Source organism: Selaginella moellendorffii, unplaced genomic scaffold (assembly GCF_000143415.4).
Source record: "Selaginella moellendorffii unplaced genomic scaffold, v1.0 SELMOscaffold_97, whole genome shotgun sequence".
NCBI lineage: Eukaryota > Viridiplantae > Streptophyta > Lycopodiopsida > Selaginellales > Selaginellaceae > Selaginella > Selaginella moellendorffii.
In genome coordinates, this window is record NW_003314358.1 from 341904 (window position 1) to 363604 (window position 21701).

General features: G+C 46.6%; 3 protein-coding genes, 1 long non-coding RNA gene and 1 pseudogene across 4 annotated transcripts; 2 read left to right on the top strand and 3 right to left on the bottom strand.

The window, feature by feature from the left end:
- The first annotated feature begins 6 nt into the window (after positions 1-6).
- Positions 7-5745, top strand: LOC9651121 (putative calcium-transporting ATPase 11, plasma membrane-type). Its single transcript, XM_024663156.1, has 30 exons — positions 7-591; positions 650-882; positions 936-1025; positions 1092-1161; positions 1224-1294; positions 1352-1435; positions 1487-1564; positions 1623-1697; positions 1750-1916; positions 1970-2045; positions 2139-2194; positions 2252-2294; positions 2350-2433; positions 2483-2665; positions 2723-2785; positions 2835-2930; positions 2977-3090; positions 3143-3382; positions 3429-3575; positions 3626-3742; positions 3803-3901; positions 3958-4095; positions 4152-4252; positions 4327-4372; positions 4427-4501; positions 4566-4667; positions 4722-4829; positions 4880-4971; positions 5032-5150; positions 5228-5745. The coding sequence occupies exons 1-30, from the start codon at positions 498-500 to the stop codon at positions 5566-5568; spliced, it is 3402 nt and encodes a 1133-aa protein (XP_024518924.1). The 5' UTR covers positions 7-497; the 3' UTR covers positions 5569-5745.
- A 178-nt stretch (positions 5746-5923) lies between these two features.
- Positions 5924-6819, bottom strand: LOC9651074 (calcium and calcium/calmodulin-dependent serine/threonine-protein kinase). Its single transcript, XM_024663185.1, has 2 exons — positions 6706-6819; positions 5924-6616 (listed from the first exon to the last, which is right to left on the bottom strand). The coding sequence occupies exons 1-2, from the start codon at positions 6817-6819 to the stop codon at positions 5924-5926; spliced, it is 807 nt and encodes a 268-aa protein (XP_024518953.1).
- Positions 6820-9002: 2183 nt separating this feature from the next.
- On the bottom strand, positions 9003-12540 carry LOC112342038. The gene is made up of 2 exons (XM_024663186.1): positions 9192-12540; positions 9003-9130 (listed from the first exon to the last, which is right to left on the bottom strand). The coding sequence occupies exons 1-2, from the start codon at positions 12538-12540 to the stop codon at positions 9087-9089; spliced, it is 3393 nt and encodes a 1130-aa protein (XP_024518954.1). The 3' UTR covers positions 9003-9086.
- A 6071-nt stretch (positions 12541-18611) lies between these two features.
- LOC9651075 lies at positions 18612-18847 on the top strand. The gene is made up of 3 exons (XR_002990810.1): positions 18612-18647; positions 18700-18773; positions 18815-18847. It is a non-coding gene; the product is annotated as an uncharacterized LOC9651075 (long non-coding RNA).
- A 601-nt stretch (positions 18848-19448) lies between these two features.
- LOC112342052 lies at positions 19449-19595 on the bottom strand (annotated as a pseudogene).
- Between the last annotated feature and the right edge of the window lie 2106 nt (positions 19596-21701).

The following is a 21701-nucleotide window of genomic DNA, read 5'->3' on the forward strand; positions in this document are numbered from 1 at the left end:
GACCGAATAAAAGTAGATTAAAAAACGCGGTCTACACGTGGCACGATCACGGCCGTCACTGGAGACTGGGCTGCCACGTCAGCCCTCAATCTGATTTTCTCGTGGTGGGGAACTTAACCGCCAACAGGTGCTTGCGCGCGCCTTTGCATCATCCGCCATATCATCCTCACTTTGCTCCTTTCTACTCTTCCCTCCCAGCTAGGTTTTCTAGAATTTAGGGCAAGACAGGGAGGGAGAAGCGCGGATTCTCCGATCGATGGCGCAGAGCTGCCGTCGGCTGGGATTCCCATGGCGCCAGTGATCCGGTGGTGAAATTTCGGGATCCACATCGCCGAGCGCTCCAGCAGCATTGCCGATCGAGAGCGGGCTATGGTGGGAAGCCCAGGGGCCGCGACGCTGCCGCATTTTAGGGTTTTGGAGGAGGCTTAGGGTTCTCTCGCGCGGGGAAGAGAAGCATGAGGAGAAAGATCGCGCTGAGCTGAGCTGATGCTCGCAAAATGCTTTTCGATCATGATTCTGCGCAAAACGTGCGAGAAAGAGCTGCGCTCAAGTTGCCCCGACCTTCGGAGTTTATCGGCCCCGACGATGAGCGTAAGTGGCTTTCTTTCTGGCCATTCTCATCTAAGTCTTTGGTGTTTTTGGTGCTCAGCTCCTCCTCCTATCACTGCGAGAACAGCCGGTTTTGGCATCACGCCTGCGGAGATTGCCAAATGGGAGGGCAACACGGAGGAGTTGGAGGCATACGATGGTTTTGATGGCATTGCGCGCGCACTGAAGATCGATCCGCAAAAGGGTATTGATGCCACCCCGGTGGATATCAAAGCCAGGAGAGATGCTTTCGGTCCAAACACTTACCCGCTCAAGAAAAGAACACCATTTTATGTAAGCTTGTTCTCTCCTTGTCCTTCGTTTTTCAAGAGCTTGTTCCATTCCAGATGTATGTTTGGGAAGCTTTGCAAGATGAAACGCTGATGATATTGATTTTGTGCGCGATAGTGTCCTTGGCTGTTGGACTCACAACCGAGGCAAGTCTTGAAAACAAACTAAAGAAATCTAAAGGTTCTGATTCAGTTTTTATTTTTTGGATGTAGAAACCCAGCGAAGGGTGGTATGACGGTGGAGGCATTTGTTTTGCTATTGTTGTTTGCGTCATGGTAGCTTGTGAGTTTTTCTTTGTTTTGTTGTGTACTTTAATCTTAAAACAAGGTTTCTGTGCACTGCAGCGTTAAGTGATTATAATCAAGCCAACCAGTTTCAAAAGCTCAGTGCCGAGAAAAGGAAGATTTATATAAATGTGAGTGAGTGATTGGTGGCTCGTCATGTTCCCAAATTTGCCGTGCGCCTTGTGTAGGTGACAAGGGGTGGTCACAGGACGAAAGTATCGATTTTTGAGCTTGTAGTTGGTGACATGGTTCATCTTGCAATCGGTGACCAGGTTCGTTCAAGCTTACTTTGTGCTGCTGTAGTATTTTTTGCTCGCTTGCAGATTCCAGCCGATGGACTCGTATATGTTGGGCATTCTTTGATTGTTGACGAATCAAGCATGACTGGCGAAAGTGACCCTGTTAGTATTGCTCTTAGAACTAGAATTTCACTCTTTCCATCTGATTCTCGTCTACCAGCTTCCAAAAGATGAAGAGGAAAAACCATTTTTAATGTCAGGCACCAAAGTGCTTGACGGTTTTGGGACAATGCTGGTGTGTACCTTGAGCTATCGTATTTCCGTCATAATCATTTTACCAATCGCAGGTCACTGCCGTTGGAATGCGAACTGAATGGGGAAGAGTTATGGCCACACTCAGTGAAGACAATGACGAGGAAACTCCACTTCAAGTCCGACTGAACAATTTAGCAACAATAATCGGGAAAGTGGGCTTATCCGTTGCGGTTGTGTGTTTTATTGTTTGCGTCATACGGTAAGATCCGTTTTTCGAGTGTTTCCGATCGTTTCTCACTGATTTGCGTGCAGATTTCTATGCCAGACAAATTTGAAACATTTCAGCTCGGAGGATGGTCGACAAATAGTTGAATACTTTGCTGTTGCAGTAAGTTTTATTGAACTGCATAATACAGATTATCAAGGTATAAAATGGCTAATGTTTTAAATAGGACGTTTTCACAGTTATCGATTTTTACAGGTGACGATTGTGGTCGTAGCTGTCCCCGAAGGTCTTCCGCTCGCAGTCACCTTGACGTGAGCTAACAATTCCAGCTTGTCTTGTTGCTTTTATTTCTTACATTTATTTTTCAGGCTTGCTTATTCTATGAAGAAGATGATGAGCGACCGTGCACTGGTAATGAATTCATTCATTTTTTGTGGTCGATTTAGGATTTTTCTTTTGATTCTAGGTCCGACATTTGTCAGCTTGCGAAACTATGGGCTCTGCAACTGCTATCTGTAGTGACAAAACTGGCACATTGACAATGAATATGGTTTGTTTTCAAGGTTTCCGTATATGGATTTTTGCTTTGTTTTCTACAGATGACTGTTATCAGATCATGGGTGTGTGGCAAATTAAGGGAGCCAACTGATCTTGAGAATATCAGTGAAGGTGTGCGTAAGGTATGGCAACTCTGGTTTGATCTTTCAGTTTTTACTTCTTTCTGGCAGCTTTTGTTTGAAGCTATTTGCTTAAATACGAATGCAAGCGTTGAAATGCATGAGGTATGTTTATTGTCAATATTCCTCCTCTCTCACTTAGTTACTGATTTTCTTTTGTAGGGCGCTCCTCCAGAAATAACTGGGACTCCTACGGAAGTGGCTGTTCTTGGATGGGGCATAAAGGTGCATAATCTAGTCTCCGACTTACCTTTCTTAAGTGCTTTGTTAACAGCTCGGTGGGAATTTCGATCGAGTGAAGAAAAGCGCAACAGTAACAGAAGTTGATGCGTTCAATTCAACCAAAAAGCGCATGGCGGTGATTGCGAAGGTTAGTTGCGTAGATAAATATTGCAGTCTCAAAAGTTTCTTTGCAGACAGAAGATGGAAAAGCATGGATTCATTGGAAAGGTGCTTCAGAAGTTGTATTGGCTCAATGTTCAAACTTTATGGATGAGCAAGGGAATGTCAGCCCTTTGACGCCTGAAAAGGTTTGTAATGGTGTTGTTCCCCATGCCGCTGTGCCGATCTTTTTTTCTCCAGTTGCAAGAGCTACAAGAAATCATCGACACCTTTGCAAATGCCGCCTTGCGAACGTTGTGTCTGGCGTGTAAGGAGTTTCCTCAGAATGAGTTTCTTGCACGGCCTCCTAAGAAGCATTCGACTATTGGACCTCCAATCCCAGAAGATGGCCTGACTTGTATAGCTATCGTTGGAATCAAGGATCCATGCAGACCTGGTGTTCCTGAAGCTGTTCACAAGTGTCAAATTGCTGGCATTAAGGTATGGTTGTGCATGCATTCCCGGCTTACGAAAAACCATATTACAGGTCAGGATGGTAACTGGAGACAACATAACAACTGCCAAAGCCATCGCCGTAGAATGCGGAATTTTGACAAACGGAACTGCGATTGAGGGCAAGGATTTTAGAAACATGTCGCCAGACGAACAATATGAAATTCTTCCGGCGATACAAGTAAGTGGTTGTGCTCAACTTTCAGTTGACAAAATCCAAAATCTCACCAGGTTATGGCACGGTCATCTCCAACGGATAAGCATACTATGGTCAAGAGATTACTGGAAATGGGGGAGATTGTAGCAGTGACAGGGGATGGAACCAATGATGCTCCTGCTCTTCATGAGGTACTCTGCTTGGGACACTTCCATGGTTGTTTGTTTGAGCAAACAGGCATTTGCCACTAGGCATCCATTGGGCTTTCAATGGGAATTACTGGTACAGAAGTTGCAAAAGAAAGCTCGGACATTATTATTATGGACGACGATTTTGCATCGATAGTGAAGGTAAAGATTGTAAGACTTCCCTTCGTTCTAACTAAAGTCGACCCTCGTTTGAACAGGTCGTGAGATGGGGGCGCGCTGTTTATGCGAATATTCAAAAATTCGTGCAGTTCCAGTGCACTGTCAATGCTGTTGCCTTGATGCTAAACTTCATATCGGCGCTGTCCGAGGGTGCAGCTCCTTTGACAGCCGTTCAAGTGAGTGAGATGCTAGAAATGCCTCATTGTCTGTACTTACCAAAGCTTTATTCCAGCTGCTATGGGTGAACCTGATCATGGACACATTAGGGGCTCTTGCATTGGCAACTGAACCTCCTAATGACGCTGTCATGTATAGGCCTCCGATTTCAAAAGAGTATGATACTAGTCTCTTTTTTTTTTTTTTGGAAAAAAAAAATTGTTTTCGCTGATCTTCCATGTTTTTCTTAGAGCACCGCTGATTAACAATATCATGTGGCGTAACATTATGGGTCAAGTATGGTTATATACTTTTTATGCAAATCTTTCTCTGACTTGACTTTACTTCCAGGGAATGTATCAGTTAGCTTTGCTCTTAGTTTTGAAGTTCAAAGGGATTGAAATACTCAACCTGAAGGACGATCCTGTAATTTCTAGTCACCACATATTTTTTTACTCCGTAATTAACGTTTTTATATTTTTTCTGATAGAATGCACCACCGCCTCCACCACGCAGTGCGCATGCTAAGCCCGAGGGTGCAGCTCACGAGAAATTGGTTTGTATCATTTTTAACGCCTTCGTTTTTTGCCAGGTAAGACGCTATTTTCCATTCTTTTTCGTGTTGTTTCTGACACAGCTTTCACAGGTTTTTAACGAGATGAACGCCAGGAATCCTGAAAAAATTAACGTTTTCAAGGGTTTTACAAGCAATCGTTTGTTCATGGGTGTCATTTTGTTTACAGCCATCGTTCAGGTTGTCTCTTTTTCCTCCAGTGCCTCTACTCATGCCTCTTCTTTCAACAGGCGCTGCTCGTTGAGTACGGTGGAACTATAGTTAGCACAATTCACCTCGAGTGGAACCATTGGATTTTGTGCGTTATCCTAGGTGCCATAAGGTGAGTATCTCCGGAAAGTCATTGACTCTCTTCGTGAGACTTGTGCGTTGCTTGCTGCAGTTTGCCGCTGGCAGCCCTTGTCAAGCTAATACCCATCCCCGACAGGCCATTCGGCGAGTACCTCATCTTCTGGCGGCGAAAGAAGCACAGGAAACAAAAGCTCCTCACGCGCAGTGGAAGTAAGTTGAGTGACCATTCGCTCTTCTCTCTGGGCCTGAGCGTCTTTGGTTTTTTTTTTTTTTTTTCTCGTGAGCAGGATCCATCAAGGGAATTATGTTCAACCGGCCTCCCAGCGCCACCACGGGAGCGCCTCCCGCTCCAAAAAAGTTTTATGACACGGCCGGGATCGATGCGCAAGGCGTGCCCGCGGGGCCTCCTCGGCGGCTCTCGGATCTGGCGAGACGGCCTTCGGCGGAGCGGAGGAAAGAGTCGCTTACGGGTGCGCTGAGCGCTCCCACGGTGACCACGGCCTCCACCACCGAGGGAGGCGTTTTGACGAAAGTGCTGGGCAGTCCTCCCGAGCCCGGCGCTGCGACGGAGCAAGCGCCACTGCGGAGGAACAGTCAGGCATGGGCGGAGGAGGCTCCCACGTCCTGAGTTTCGTGAGTTTGAGCGTATAGACAACTTTGCTGTACAGCTTTCTTTTTTTTCTCTTTCTAGTTCCTCACTGTTGTAGTACAGCAATATCCATATGGTTGTTAAAGTAGAAAAAAGAGTAATTTTCAACAAATCTAGATTTACACATAAGTAGAATTATTACTAAAGGTTTTTTTTTTTTTTTCTCAGTTACATTGAGAATGTTTACATGGCTATCAAGAAATAATTATAACTATTATTATGAAAGATAAAAGATATTGTTTAGCTAAGTAGAGCAATCTTCTTATTTTCTTTTTAATTAGCTTTGCATCATATAAGATTTACATGGTCCTTTATAAAAGAGCAACATTATTTTTTATAAATATTTCTTTATCCACTCATGGTCAAGGACATTTTCCAGAGTAAACCTCCTTCCGGGATCCAATTCCATCGTGCCTTGGATAAGCTGCCTTGCAGAATGGGATGGAATGCTATCCCAATCCATGGAATTGTGATGGAAATTCCTTGTACTTCGATCTCTCTTGTGTGCATTCTTAAATACCACCTCCAAATCTAGATTTGGGAACAGACAAGTTCCCATAAGACAAGTGTAAAGCAGCATCCCTAAGCCCCACACATCGCTGCCTGCGATATAGTGCCCATCGAGCATTGCTTCGGGGGACATATAATCCCACGTCCCAACCCCACGCTCGTTCCACAAATCCTCCATCCAGCAAGCCATCCCAAAGTCGGACAGCTTTGGGACATAGAACTTCCCAGGTTGCGGGTACTTCAGCAAAACATTCATGGGCTTCACATCGCAATGGATGATCTCATTGTCATGAACCCTCTTTAGCGTCTTGGCGAGAGCTATGACGATCTTTGTAGATTCTTCCTCATCAAGCTGCCCCTTGTACTTGATCCGGTCTTGAAGGCTGCAATTGCACAGCTCAAGAACAAGGTGGTACACCTCCCCATACTGATTGGGCTCTTCTCGTATAATGTGCTCGAAGTGGACAAGTGTTGCTCCTCGCGACAACACACCAGCGACGTGGAGAATCACTGCTGCCTAGCCTCGTCTCTAGCCTCGTCAGCAACCTCTGCTCTAACCTTTGCCAACATCCTAACCTAGGGCTGCCCACAAGTTGGACAACTCACACAGATTGGTTGATCTTGAGCGATTCTCGCTGTGATACGCTCCTCGAACAACCGTAGTCGCCGCTGCGCTGCCAACCTCCGCTCCACGCACTCCAAGGCTGTTGGACGAGGCATCCTTCAAGACCTTCTCTTTAATTCACTCCCTTCCCTTCTACACACATGCTATGCCTCCAATTGGCCGTCCCCCCTATCGTCAACCTCTGGCACCAAGGGACGCACCCTATTTTCAGCAGAATATTCCCTTATTCCCCCCACTATAACCAAAAAGAAGGAAAAAACCCCGACTTGGACCAAGTCTTATTCTTGAGCTGGCTCTGGCCCTCGACATCACCCCGGCAACTATTGTGCTCCGTCCCCGGAGCACTCCTCGCCAGATGGAACTTGGTAGCACCGCAGTCGAGCTCCGTTCACCGGTGTGGGCAAAGGATTACCAGCAAAATCCTCCAGCTTGACTGAGCCATTGATATTCACAGCCTTCACACGATAAGGCCCAATCCAGTGGATCTTAAGCTTTCCCGGACGCTTCCAGTACTTGCTCTCATACAGCAGCACGAGATCTCCTTCCTGAAAACTCTTAGCCCGTAAATGACGATCATACCACTTCTTGCGTTGACGTTGGAGAACTTCACGGGCTTGGAAAGCAAGGAGGCGAGTCTCATCTAGCTTCTCCAACTGCTCCAGCTGCTGCTGAACAGCTCCATCCCAATCATAATTGTGAGCTACCGCTGTCCGCAAAGAAGGAACTTCCAGCTCGAGAGGAAGGATCGCCTCCTGGCCATAAACCAATTGAAATGGTGAGAACCGTGTAGTTACCTTGTAGGCAACCCTGTAAGCCCATAACGCATCAAGAAGCTTGGTATCCCAGTCGCTAGCACTTGCGTTGCAAAGCTTAGTCATGGTGTCGCATAGTGTCTTATTGGTTCTCTCAACTTGGCCGTTTGCTCTTGGATGATATGGCGTCGAACGTCGATGGGAAATGCCATACTTGGCTGTGAGAGCTGCAATGACCGCATTAATAAAATGCGTACCTCGATCACTCACAAGCTCAAGTGGGCATCCGAAGCGCGTGATGATATTCTTGTAGAGGAATCCTGCTACCTTCTCTGCCGTGTCCTCAGTAAAAGCCTCAGCTTCCACCCACTTGGTCACATAGTCTGTGCAGACCAAGATATAACGATTCCGGCGATGTCGCATAGGCTTGAACGGCCCCATGAAGTCGATTCCCCACTTCTCAAAAGGTAGAGCTGGAATAATCGGATGTAACGGCATTGCATCTCGTCGAGTAGGACGCCCAACATGCTGGCATGGATCACAACTTCTCACAAATTTCGCCACATCCTGCTAGAGCGTTGGCCACCAATAACCAGTTTGGAGCACAAGCCGTATAGTCGCTGCTGCTGCATAATGCCCACCGTAGGGAGAATCATGGCAAGAGCCAATCACCTGCTGCACCTCATGAGGAAGAATGCAGCGCCTCATAACACCATCTCTTCCCTCCTTATAAAGCTGGCCAGCAATCAGGGTGAAAGCTCGTGACTGGAAAAGAAGCCTTTTCTGTGCCACCTTCGGCATATCATCAGGAAATCTGCCAGCAGCCAGAAACTCTGCAATACCTTGATACCACTCCGGCACAGCTACAACCTGGTATAACAGTAGCTCCTCAGCTTCTGCTCGAGTTGAGAACATAGCTGGAATTTCTGCAGAAACCTGCCCGCCCTCCAACAAGAAAAGAGGAGCATTAGGCAGCTCATCATAAACTCCTTCCCTAGCAGGTTCTCCTGGTAATCTCGAAAGATGATCAGGCATTACATGAGATTTTCCCGGCTTCAACACGATCTCGAATTCGAATTCTTGAAGCAGAAGCAACCAGCGAGTGATTCGGCCGTGTCGACAGGGCTTATTGATAAGATAGCGCAGCGCCTGGTGATCCAGATAGAAGAGGAATGGCTTTCCCAGCAGATAGTGGCGATATTTGGAAATAGCGAATACCATTCCCAAGCCCTCACGTTCAGTGGCTGTATAATTCTTCTCAGCCAAAGATAACTGCCTGCTCGAATAAAAGATGGGATGATCCCAACCATTAACTGGCTGGCATAAAACAGCACCAATAGCAAAAGCTGAGGTGTCGACATGCACATGAAATTTCAAATTCCAGTCTGGTGGCTTAAGAATTGGAGCGGTCGTCAAGGCTCGCTTCAACTGTACAAAGGAAGCTTGGCACTCAGGGGTCCACGCAAAAGGAACGTTCTTTTTCAAGAGGCCCGTCAAAGGAAAAGCTACATCAGCATAATGCCGGATAAAGCGTCGGTGATAACCAACATGGCCGAGAAAAGCTTGTAGCTCCCTCACGGTCTGTGGTGCCTCAAGCTCTTCCACTACGTTCACTTTTGCAAGATCCACCTCCAAGCCTCGAGCCGAGACGACCCTGCCAAGCAACACGCCGTGCGTTACTCCGAATTGGCACTTCCCAGGATTAAGAGAAATACCAAACTTTCGGCATTGCTGGAACACTGCACGGAGTTGCTCCAGATGTTTTCCACAGCTTCCAAAAGTTGAGAAGTCATCCAAGAAGACTTCCACACTCTCATGAAGAAGAGATCTGAATGCTGAAGTCACCACACGTTGGAAAGTAGCTGGTGCGTTCGTCAAACCGAATGGCATAACACGAAAAATATAGCAACCCCACTCTGTAACGAATGCCGTCTTTGCTCGATCCTCAGGAGCCACCTGGATCTGGTTATATCCACTATAACCATCCATAAAGCTGTACAACTCCTTCCCTGCGACCCCATCTAGCACGACATCTGTGAAAGGAAGAGGAAATCCATCCCGCCTCGTTGCAGCATTAAGGCGGCGATAATCCACGCACACTCTAAGTTTTCCATTCTTCTTCCGGACCACTACAATTGGCGAGAGCCAATCTGTAGCCTCCACTTCTTCAATAAATCCTGCATCCAACAGCTTCTGAAGCTCTTCACGCACAGCCTTAGCATAGCTTGGATTCATCTTATAAGCTCTTTGCCGCTGTGGCACCGCATCTGGAAGCAAGGGAATCTTGTGTTGCACCAGCTCCGGATCTACTCCAGCAAGTTCAGCATAGCTCCATGCGAACACATCTCGAAACTCCAAAAATAGTTGACGATAAGCTTCCACCTCCTCCTTGGTGAGTTGGTGTCCCACCAGTAACTCACGTCGCTCGTCACCAACCTGCTCCATAAACACAGCCTGTGTCTGGGGTGCCTTTCCAAAATAATCTGAATCAACTTGGGAACAAGCGGAAGTCTCCTTGAGTGGAAGATCGGCAACCTGCTCCTTAAAAAAATAGCTGGGATAATTTCCTGCTTCCAAATTAGCTGTTGGCACCACGTCCACGGAAAGTTGATGACCAGCTAGATCTTGAGGTCCATTCCTGATCTGAATTAGCTGAGTTGGTGATGACTTGAGCATACTACGATCCTTGCATGCTGTCACTTCCTTGCTTTTTAACCTTGAAGCCTTCTCAACTTTCAGCATGTAAGAAAAGTGATAATCAAACGCACTGATATCAGACAAGATGATTGTCCGATATCGATGATTATCATCTTCCACCACCAGAGTACTAGTCACATAGTTGTGACTAGCCTGTACCTGGAAAAGCCAAGCTGCTCCCAAAGTAATTGGTACGCTGGTCACAGTGCCCTCGATCACATAAAAAGGCACCTCGTGAAAGTCTCCCTCACCAATCACCATGTTGGAACTCACGAGACCCAGCACTGGAAAAACTCCACCATCGGCACAAACGGCAATGTAATGCTCAGGAAGAGCTGTAATCGCCAAGCTTGCTCGAGCTGCTCCATTTTTTGTCAAAAAGTTGCCAAGTGCTCCTGGATCCACCATTGCTGTGAGTTCCACATTCTCCAAAGATGCTGTGAGATGCATCGCTTTGGTTCCTCCCATCCAGACCTCAGAACTGTCCACTGTCTGGAACGCCACTGCCATTGGCACAGCTTGATTTTCAGCTCTTGATTCCAACACCATGATAAAAACTTGCTCTCTGGGCTCGTCCCCTTCTTCCATGCCGATCTGCACTCTGTCACTGCCATGTGGATTTGGAATCCACAAGTGAAGCGGATCATTCCACTGATGAGACACTCTTGCTGCCTTTAAGAAATCTTGTCCCAGCAGGATATAGTTGTCCATTTTCCAAGGTGCCACCAGAAAATCCAAGTCGACTGGAAATTCTGGTATCTTGATTGTCAAACCTGGAACTCTATATACTATCCGCTTCAACTCCCCTGCTCGCATAGCCCAACATGGCTGCTCCACTGGAATAGCTTCGAGCTGGCAAGTGGCAACTAGTTCCTCGCTCAAAAATTTTTTCCACACATCAGGATTCAAAATGCCGTCCATCCACTTCTCGTGTAGCACCGTAGCGATGTAGCGAGGAAAAGAGCTCCGTCCTCGCCACTGTCTGGCACCAGTCTCTTCTTCCACCACCTGTACGCTGCCGAAAGGCAACTCTCCATCCTTTCCCCACAGCCAGCTCTCAAGCTCCGCAGTGTTGCATGCTGAAAGAGGCTTACCCCAGGAATTCTTGGTGATAGCAGCCACATCCACCATTTCTAGCTCCTCACAACTGGCTGTGCTGCTGCTATCCTCCTCATCGTCCTCACTGCTTGTCTGGCTACTAGAATTGGATGTATCATAGCTGTCTTCATCCTCCTGTTCTGCCCCAAATACTCGCCGTGCCCTAGGGCGAAAATGAACTTGGACTTTAACACGATTATTGCCATCGCCAATGGCAAGAATTCCTGTACGCCAATTATGCACAGCTGCCGCCTGGAGAAGCCAAGGACGTCCGAGCAGCAGTGGATAGCCCAACATGCCCTCCTTCATCCTCAAAACCACGAAATCGATGTGGAAAACTAGACCAGCAATCTGAGTGCGAACACTGGTCACGATTCCTCTTGGCTGGACACGTCTCTGGTCGGCCATTTTAACCATAAATGGCACTGGAACTGGTTCTGGAAGATTGAACTTTCGCCAGGTCTCCTTAGGCAAAATATTCACCCCACTTCCACCATCAATCACAGCACGATGGATCAACTCGCCTTGCGTCTCCACATCTATACAGGGGGAACTGAGATCTGTGATAAGGGGCCAAGCTGAATTAACCAGTACTTCTCGATGTCCCTTCATGGCCACGGCCAACACCTTCCTCATGCCTGGAGCCAATTGCAAAAGCTGGGCGAATGTGATGTTCGGGCGTTGACTATCCAAGTCTTGAAGAATATTGTATGGCTGCGTTTCCAGATTCAGCACTCGTTTCCACTTTTTACGTAGTGCCTTGGCAACTCCCTGGCCCTTGTCAAGAGCCCTAGCTGGGGTAGTTATTTCAGAATCAGGGACTGGTTTATCTTGGTCATTTGTAGCCGGTGGATCTGATTTGGGTTGTTTGCTCTCTCTTTTCTCCTTGCGGTTCTTTCTTGCAATTTTCTCTGGGTCATCCTTCTCCTCAGCATCCTCAATTACAGAGTTCTCCATCTGTTGACGCCTCCGTGCCTGTGTCATAACTCCAGATTCTGGTGTAGCTTGCTGGACAAAAATTGCATTGCTTTCTACAACCCCCTTTCCCTTGCTTGGCTTGAGCTTATGCGGGCAATTGTCCTGCTCGTGCAAACCTTGTGTCTGACAGATTCCACATATGGGCTGGTACCCAATTTGCTTCTTGGGATGTGGACAATTTGGTGAAATGTGGCCCATCTCATGGCAATTCCAGCATTGAACAGGTCCTCTACGGGGAGCTCCTCGTCCACGGCCGCCTGGAATTGGTGCTGCTGCATATACTGGAATCATATCTGGCGTATACCCCTGAATCACTGGCTCATAGCTCATGGTCTGGACTGGAGGAGAAAACGAGCGTTGAAAGAAGGTCGGTGCTCGAGCCGAAGATGGTGGTGATGATGGCGCAGTCTGGATGTAACTTGCAGGGATTGCTGGATTTCCTGGCTTGTAAAAACAATCCTCTGAGCGATGATTAGTTCGCCGGCAATACTGACACTTCTCTCGATTCACCACTGGCTGTGGACACTCATTTGGGTAGTGTCCATAATTGTTGCATCGCACACACCAGATGTTTTCTCGCTGCCGCACGGGCTGTGGCCTGCTCTATACCCCTCTGACCCAGTTCAATTGCAAGTCACTCATCTTTTTTGTCATGGCTTCCACCATGTCTTCCTTTATTTTCTTCATCTCTGCTTGGATGTCCACTGTAGTTGCCGTTGGATTTGGAACTGCACTTGTTGAAGCTTGCCATTGTTGCTGTTGTTGGCGGCTATAGTCCATCATCCCAAGACCTGTTCCAAAGACTCCAAAAGGCTGCTGTCCAGTAGGTATTTGTTGTTGCGGTGTGCTTCCGAGTCCTCCCATCATGGGATTCATCATTCCATCGCCGAAAGCTCCCAGTCCAAGATTACTGAAGTGGTGTCTCATCTTGAGCTGCGCTTGCTCCCAGGTTCCCGCCAGACGAATTGCATCGGCCAAAGTTTGTGGATTATGGCACGAGACATAAAAGCTAACCGCATGAGGCAAGCCATTTGTGTAATACTGTGCTTGCTCTTCTTCTGTCAGTTGTGGCTGCTTCTTGAGGATCAATCCCTTGAACCTTAATGTATAGCTTTGTAAACTCTCGCCAGGCAAGAGTTGAAAATGACTCAGATCACTCATGAGTCGCTGTGAAAAGCCTACTGGCCGAAAGGTAGCCAAAAAGGATGCTCTCAATGCTGCCCAATCTATCGCTGCTGGAACTTGAGCCATCCATTCTGCAGCTATGCCCTGTAACGTGGCTGGAAAAAGTTTCCTGCGATCTGCTGCATCTGCCTCATCATTTGCTGTAGACGTATTCTCAAACGCCGTCACATGGGCATCTGGATCTCCCATACCATTAAAGATGGTATACTTCATTTTTGTCGTTGCCATATTCCCTGCTTGTTGCTGTCGAGGTTGTTGTACTTGTTGGATTGGTGGTTGCTGTTGCTGCTCTATTGGCTGTTGTCGTGGCGGTGACGACTGGAACTCCTGCCACTCGTCTTCTTGTTCCTGATTGTTCTCCTGCTCGCTAACAGGATTGCTTGGCCGAGGATTTGCACTCCTCGCTCTTGGACTCTCAGGCTCATGAACCAGTGGCAGATTTCTCGCAAGAATTCTTGCCTCTCTCTCACGTCTCTGCTTTGTTCGTCTTTCCTCTCGCTCTTGTGCTTCTACAAGTCTTGCCAAATACTCTTGTCTTCTTTGGCTCATACACCAAGAAGGAACGGCCTCGATTTGGTAAGGGCAGCCCGGCTTCTCCTGGCGCTCACCCTTCTACCACAATCTCCACGCTCGCTTCGCTTCCCGGGCAGTGCACCAAAAGATGTCGCTCCTCGCGACAACACACCAGCGACGTGGAGAATCACTGCTGCCTAGCCTCGTCTCTAGCCTCGTCAGCAACCTCTGCTAGAACCTCTGCCAACATCCTAACCCAGGGCTGCCCACAAGTTGGACAACTCACACAAATTGGTTGATCTTGAGCGATTCTCACTGTGATACGCTCCTCGAACAACCGTAGTCGCCGCTGCACTGCCAACCTCTGCTCCACGCGCTCCAAGGCTGTTGGATGAGGCATCCTTCCAAGACCTTCTCTTTAATTCACTCCCTTCCCTTCTACACACATGCTATGCCTCCAATTGGCCGTCCCCCCTATCGTCAACCTCTGGCACCAAGGGACACACCCTGTTTTCAGCAGAATATTCCCTTATTCCCCCCACTATAACCAAAAAGAAGGAAAAAACCCCGACTTGGACCAAGTCTTATTCTTGAGCTGGCTCTGGCCCTCGACAACAAGCCCCTGCTCATCCAAACCCTTGAGTGACACCTCTAGCATAGCCATCACTCGAGCTTCAAACAGCCCATCAGGCCCATGGACTGTCTTGATCGCAAACAGCTTCCCATCACTCCTTCGAAATGCCTTATACACCGTAGCTTGCCCTCCACCCCCAATCGACTTTTTTAGTCTATATTTCTCTACCAGCACTAAGTATTCCTCACAGAGTTTTTCATCCAAGATTGAATGGTACTCCATCCCTTGCCTAAGCTTCTTGTGCATATCATTCTGCAAGTTATGTTTGCACTCTCGCTTAACCATCTCAAATGAGCTCTTAGGGCTTGTTTGTAAAGGTGGAATCTTCACTTATATTTTTAAAGGTATCATGTTTAAGTGATAACATTTACTGGAATGGAGCTCTGCGCGATCAGAGTCCATACGCTGCTGCTAGCGGCGCTCAAGGTATGCGCTAGAACAAAGGGTCGGCAGGGAGATCCTCCAAGAGGTTTGGAGAGGAAAAAAACATCTACATCGCCAGCGCTCTCGTGGCCATGTACGCAAAATGTGGCTGCTTGGAGAGGATTTTCCAGGGGATGGAGCAGTGAGACGTGGTTTTCTGGACTGCGCTCATTGCAGGCTACGTCCAGAATGGAGCTCCGGAGATGGCACTGGATTTGTTCTCGCAGATGGAAACAAGTGGCTGCGATCCAAGCGGCCCCGCTCTCCAGGCCCTTCTCAAGGCTTGCGTGATTCTGGACGAGTGAGAACGAGCAGGGAACGATAATGGGAAGTTCTTCGCGGGGAGGATGAAGTTTCTCGAGAGAACCGTGGCAATCCAGGCCTGCCAAGAGCTCAGATAGCATGCTCTCGTGGTACGCTCGTTTGGCAACTTTGTCTCGCGGATGCCTATGCCAAGTGTGGAAAGCATGAGAGACTCTCGGCGAGTTTTCGATGGGATTGAGAACCACGACGTTGTTTCCTGGACGATGTTATGGGATATGCTCAAAACTGGCAGGAAGATTTGGCTCTGGAGCTCTTCTCGCAGGTGGAAGCTACTATAATCAATACGGATAGCTTGAGTTTTCTCGCGGCTGTCAAAGCTTGCTCTAGTTTGGCTGTGCGAGAGGAGATTGATGCGTCGTTGGCTGTGAAGATCAAGAGCTTGGAACGAGCCATGGCGATTCACTCTCATGCATCTCGTGGCTTCAAGTTGGAAGCGAGGAAACATTTACACTTGGCAAACGTGATGGTGGACTTGTATGCCAAGTGTGAAAGTCTAGAAGATGCTCATAGGGTGTTTGATTTGATGGAACAGCATGACATCATTTTCCATAACTCCACTTTTCACTGTGATTTGGACCTGGATGGAAAGATTGACAACATGTCCAACCTACATGTAAGTATGCAATGCTTAAGAAAAGAAAAAGTTTCTCAAACCTGGACCAAGTTCAAATTTCATGTTATCCATGTTACACCAGCTGATAATCTGTCTAGGGCAAATGAGACTTCAGAAGAAGAACATGCCACTTTTGTTACCTCTCAGGGTCAATGGACGAATTGGCACTGATATCTACAATCTTCACCTGCAATTCTTAAGAAAAACAAATTGCTTTGAGTTGTATTGCTTTTATTATTTATATATTATAATAAATAAGTGCTTGGAAAATGTGGTATTTAACTCTAGAATGAGGAATGATGAGTATTTTTATTTATCCAATTCCTAAACAAGATTTTATGACAAATTTAAAGTTATAATTTTTAAATTTTAATTTATATTTACTAAGTAAATATATACTGTATTCCATTTTCATATTCTATGCACTCACATTGGTGGTGTAGATGAGGGGCAATTCCATTATATAAATTAATTATTTTATGTGAGGCAATGAATCATGTCCCACAAAAAGGACATATGCATCCATGCCAAATATATAATTCGAATTTGAAGGAATTGAACCCATGTTATTTACTTTGATACCACATATGTGCACTTATTTTTCTCCCCTTAACCCAACTAAAAAAAAGGCATTTTTTTAATAAAAGAGCCTTTAGTGGTTATTTTATCCCTATTTATCCCTTAAAGTTCCAAAAATCTATGGTGACAGTACATTTAAATTTTATCCCATAATCACATACATTATAATATAGTTTTATATCAAAAGGTTAACAAGCAATAATGAGTAATTTGTTTTTCATCTTATGCAATTCCATTTTTAAAACTATCCCATTCTTTCAGATTTGTTATTATCTGTAATTATAAATGATATAGTTTAAAAACTTTAGAATTTTGTTATTCTAAAGGAATAAGTAAAAGGCTATAAGACTCTCAACATAAAATATAATAAATCCTAAGCAATACATTATATTGATTTTATTATTTTAAAGTTTTAAAATCTAATGCCTAATAATTTAATCTAACCAGGGTTTTTTCGCAGTGCGAGACCAAATGAACTAAGTTCATCTTGGACAGTTGAACAAAGCCATTGGCATTTATCTCTGAGGTCTAGTTTTGCAAAGAAGAAAATTGCAATCTTAGCTCATTCTTTTGTTTGCAAGGTCTTGGATCCACAGGCAACTCAGACTTACAAGGTGGTTCTTTTATTTCACCTTCTTCTTTCCTTGTTTGAATGTTTCATTTTCTTCCCACTTATATCAAAGAACGCTACCGTTTTAGCGATGATGGAGCCTGGAGGAACAAAAGGACGGCCAATCTATGCTGCCATTGCAGTTATGGTCTTTGTCACGAGGTACCTATCATCGTTTTTCCAAACGAAAGAACAAAAGCTAATTGGAAATCCAGGTACTTTGGTGGAATGAGGTTTGGAACTGGAGGACTCGTTCGAGCTTATGGAGGAATCGCTGCTGACTGCCTCAAAGACGCACTGACACACATTGTCAAAGAAAAGGTTTTCTTATGTAGTTTAGTGTTGTCTACTGACTTTGACTCTTTTCAGATACAAAACAATCATTTATTTTGGAATGGCAGCAGGAGTTCAAGGTGGAAACACGGAAGAGCAACAAGAGGTTGCAATGAGACAATGGAAATTGAAAGAAGTAGCAAGCAATTTGAGCAAGACTATGAAAAGTAGCAGTGAGCCAGTGAAAAAGAATAACGATGCAATTGGCATTTCTCTGCCTTGCCTAGACTTCCACTCCTGTAATAGGCTTTATTTTTTGTAATGACACAAAATTTGTCATCATGAATATCTGATTCTGTTCTAAATTTTGGGAGGGATATGATCCTCCCAAAAGCATGGAAATTTAAGATATCTCGATTGAATACTGGACGTTAATCTTTTCAAACACATCAAAATTCTACTTAGAACTTACTTGACTGCACGTGATAATTTTGCCCTTTGAAACTTTCAAGATATGTTCTGGTCAAGCATAACATCACATCCCAAAACATTCCAGGACACATTATTTGCATGCCGAGTCTTTTGCTTGGTGTGCAAGGAAAGTCTCGTGGAAAGCCAGGATATAAAATAGGATGAGAAGTTAAGTGTCAGGAACTCGTAGCGACAAAGTGTAGAAAATATAATTCCAGGCTCCAGGCACCAAAGTCCATAACAATTCTGCAAATTCTTCATTGTCGATTCTCCATTTTGTGATTGGAAACCCATGGCTCAAGTTCATGCTGTGGAGTTGAAGGGCAATCAACAGGAACTCAGTCCTAACAAGGGCATGGGCTGGTTTGGATGGAGGAGTAGCAGCAACAAGACCAGCAAGATCAAGCCCAAGAAGAATGCCCAAGTCTCAGATGAGAAGATCAAGGAGAGAAAACAAGAACAAGCAATAATTGTTCCATACTTTGCGACTTCAGCCAGATTGTCAATGCTGTGACATGGATTTGCACAGATTCAAGATTTGTTCCTTTTCGTCTTGAAGAAGCGAACTTGTAATATTTTTTGTTGTTTCGTGAATTGAAATCATTCTATCAATTCTCAAATTTCTTCAATTCATCCTATCAAATCCTCAATGATCACAAAAATGCTTGTTATCACTTCGCGTGAAGAAGAAGAACTGAGAATGTGGAAAACTTAAGGTTCTACGGCCTAGGGATGAACAGGGAGATGCAAGTGCGAAGGCGCATCGCGAGCATGTAAGCATCGCAGATCTCTCCTCCATTTTTGTCAATCGCTTGTGCGTGGCAGCTACAACAAGCGCGAGGACAATTTCGCGTCCCTCAGAGACTACAAGGACTACCTGGAAGACGTAGAGGACATCAGTGAGCTCTCGTTTCATTCTCTCAGTCACTTTGCCTTGTAGTCTTCAATCTGGTCCAAGGCATCAATGTGGATGAAACGGAGGCCAAGATCAAGGCGTACAATGAGGAAAACTACGAGCAAATCCTCACATCCAGAGCTCGCAAGGTAAGCAAATCTTTACTCTCCCTCTCTCTCTCTCTCTCTCTCACACACACACACACACACACACACAGGCTGTGGAGATTAGCACCGCTCTCCAGCAAGAGCAAGGCTTCACTGAAACGAGAGAAGCCAAAGAACAGGTAACGAGAAATTCTTTTCCATGCAGCGAGAATTTGGATGCGGCAGTGGCGGGGATGTTGATGCAGCAGCCAACGAAGCAGCCCGAGCCGATTGGACACAGCCTGCTCAACGGTGGCGCGGCCGAGGATCCAGAGGCGCAGAGGATTCGAGAGGAGCGAGCCGCCATCGCCGGGGGCTGGTCCATAGACTGCTGCCACAGGAGGGATCTCACGGAAGCTTTCTCCAGCTTGTGGATCAACTAGAGGCAAGAGAAGAACCGCTGCTCAATGGATGAAACAGCAGTGTTCTTGAGAGCCGGCTCTCGTTGTATGGTGGTAAACTGGCGAGCATGATAGGTAGTTAAAATTGGAGGGGCCGCGCGTATTATTCTTCTCTAGCCTTCGAGATACTTATCCCACACGTACGCAAGCCCTCAACTTACAACGTCCACTCCTCCACTTTGGGAAGATGGTAGGCTGGGCAACCGAAGTGCAATGGGAAAGCCGAGTGTAGGCCATTGGCCTTCATAGCCACCAAAAAACTCCTGCCCAGGTAAGTATGAATCCCTTCTCCGGGCCCTGGCTTATATACTGCTCTTGTCTCTTCATTCCATGCCCCGGGCAAAGAATTGGCACAGTAGCCATGTGTCAAACGGTTGACATCTTAAGGGAATCCACTGTCCCAAAGAATCTTACACTTGTCGAGGAGCAACTTCCGTCGACGGAATGTCGAAGAGTGCCAGTGGCCCCAGCACAAACGGCGGGGCCACGAATGGCATGCCTGAATCGTCTCAGCACAATAGTGCTCCATACTCAGTCAGATGCCATAGTCCAGGACTGTCCCCAGCCACTGGAACCGAGAATGTGTTAAGAACCGCCGAGAGGACCACCTGATCTGACACGGTTGTTCATGGTGCACTTGTCCATCATTGCGTAGAACAGCTCCTTGCCTGAACCAGGTACCTGTACACCAGGATCAGGGTGTTGCATGCTTCAACAGTCATCAAATTGTCTAACGCTGTACGGCCTACGCCACCGTGGTCTCCGTACGCCCTACTCAAAGTTGGCGGCCTTGATACACTCGGCAAGAAGACGCTGGCAGCGATGGAATCCGCTGGGACGCTCTGGCCCGCTTCTCGCGTATGCAATGAGCAGCAGGCTCCACCCCAAGGCCTTTTTGTGCAGCATCCAGTTTCTCACTCCCGCCACCTTGCCATAGCAGGCGTAGGCTGCCATCATCTGATCCACCACGACGACTTTGCTCGACAGAGAGACAATAACATCCGCCTGGTGTCCTCCAAATGCACGTAGGCCTCGAAGATCACCCGGAGGGGCTTTCATGGCGGAAGATCCCCATAGCGCTAAACGATTTTCATCACATCAATTGTTAATGATATATTTAAAAGAGCAGTGCCCATATTTTGAAGAGATGATTTTCATCACTCACAAAAGTGCCTTTGCCTCCCAGTTCCTCATGTGGAGCTCCCATTATCTCCATGATAATTAACACGTTCTCAAAATCAAGTTAATTCCTCAGTGTCCAAGCCCCACCTTGCAAAGCCGTCATATAATCCTTATAAAACATAAGCTTGGAGAGCCCTCTACCAATTTGCTCGCTGGGCACACTAAGCTCTCCCCATTGCCAGGAATGGACATTTGATCTTCACTGCTATTAACCACAGCCCTGTGCTCGGGACTCTTATACTTGTCATTGCTCAAAATCTGTAAGAAAACATTAACTTTGACTAGTCAGACAACATTAGTAAGCGAGACGCTGACCTGGGTCTGGTCGCCCAGATTGACCACGAACGAGTAAGGTATGGGCTTCACGGAGTACCACTCGTCATCGTGCATCACCTGGAGACCCTCGACGTGATCTTGGAGAAGCAGCGTGATCGATCCGGGGTCCGAGTGTGGGGCGATTCCCAGTACCAGATCGGGCTCGGGGCAAGCGGGATAGAAGTTGAGAACCATGACTCGCGAGCAGCCATTGAATGCCTTGTTGATGTAATCCTTTGGAAGATCCAAGCTCTCAGAGATGAGCTCCAGGAGGAACTTTGCAAGGTTGCGAACGCGAGTGGAGTAAACTTTCCTATAAGAAGATCATATACCAGAGATGTTAAGGAAGGATGGCGAGAAGGTATTTATACCTGTAAGATGCTGGCTTGTCAGGCCAGAGATCTTGCATCTCGGCCAGTGGGAGGCAGCTATGGTGGAGGTAATCTCTCCAGCTAAAAACCTTGTCTTGTGTAACATTGAAGCTGGTTTCATACCTCATTCGGGATTCGGTGTCTGTGGAGAAGTAGCGCATTTTCTCCTCGTTTGGGAGAGCGTGGAATTCGCGAGCCACCGATTGCATTTCATCCACCAAAAAATGGAGAACACCGTGATTGATCACCTGTATGGAGAAGATCACAAAATTCTCGATCAATTCATAGACCCAGTGATGGATCAAAGAGATTTTGGGAGCAAGAACAATAGCACACCTGGAAGAAGCCCCATTTCACGCAAGCTTCACGGATTTGCGGGACAAGCGCTGAATTCGAGCCTCGCTCGAATTCAAGGCGGCGCCAACATCCAAGACTGGGAAGCTTTCCTCGCGATGAACGGCATTTGGGTGCTCCTCTATGGATCGGATGTAAATGCCGGGCAGCTTGTCCAGGCCCG

Bases quoted from the DNA above. Each gene is read 5' to 3' on its own strand.
- LOC9651121 (XM_024663156.1), top strand. From the start codon at position 498: ATGCTTTTCGATCATGATTCTGCGCAAAACGTGCGAGAAAGAGCTGCG. The intron at 2,666-2,722 runs GTATGTTTATTG...TTTCTTTTGTAG, and splicing joins CAAGCGTTGAAATGCATGAG to GGCGCTCCTCCAGAAATAAC. The intron at 3,743-3,802 runs GTACTCTGCTTG...ATTTGCCACTAG, and splicing joins ATGCTCCTGCTCTTCATGAG to GCATCCATTGGGCTTTCAAT.
- LOC9651074 (XM_024663185.1), bottom strand. From the start codon at position 6,819: ATGCCTCGTCCAACAGCCTTGGAGTGCGTGGAGCGGAGGTTGGCAGCG. The intron at 6,617-6,705 runs GTGAGTTGTCCA...AGACGAGGCTAG, and splicing joins CTCAAGATCAACCAATCTGT to GCAGCAGTGATTCTCCACGT.
- LOC112342038 (XM_024663186.1), bottom strand. From the start codon at position 12,540: ATGATTCCAGTATATGCAGCAGCACCAATTCCAGGCGGCCGTGGACGA. The intron at 9,131-9,191 runs GTATTTCTCTTA...GTTGCTTGGCAG, and splicing joins CCAGCAATGCCGAAAGTTTG to GGTCGTCTCGGCTCGAGGCT.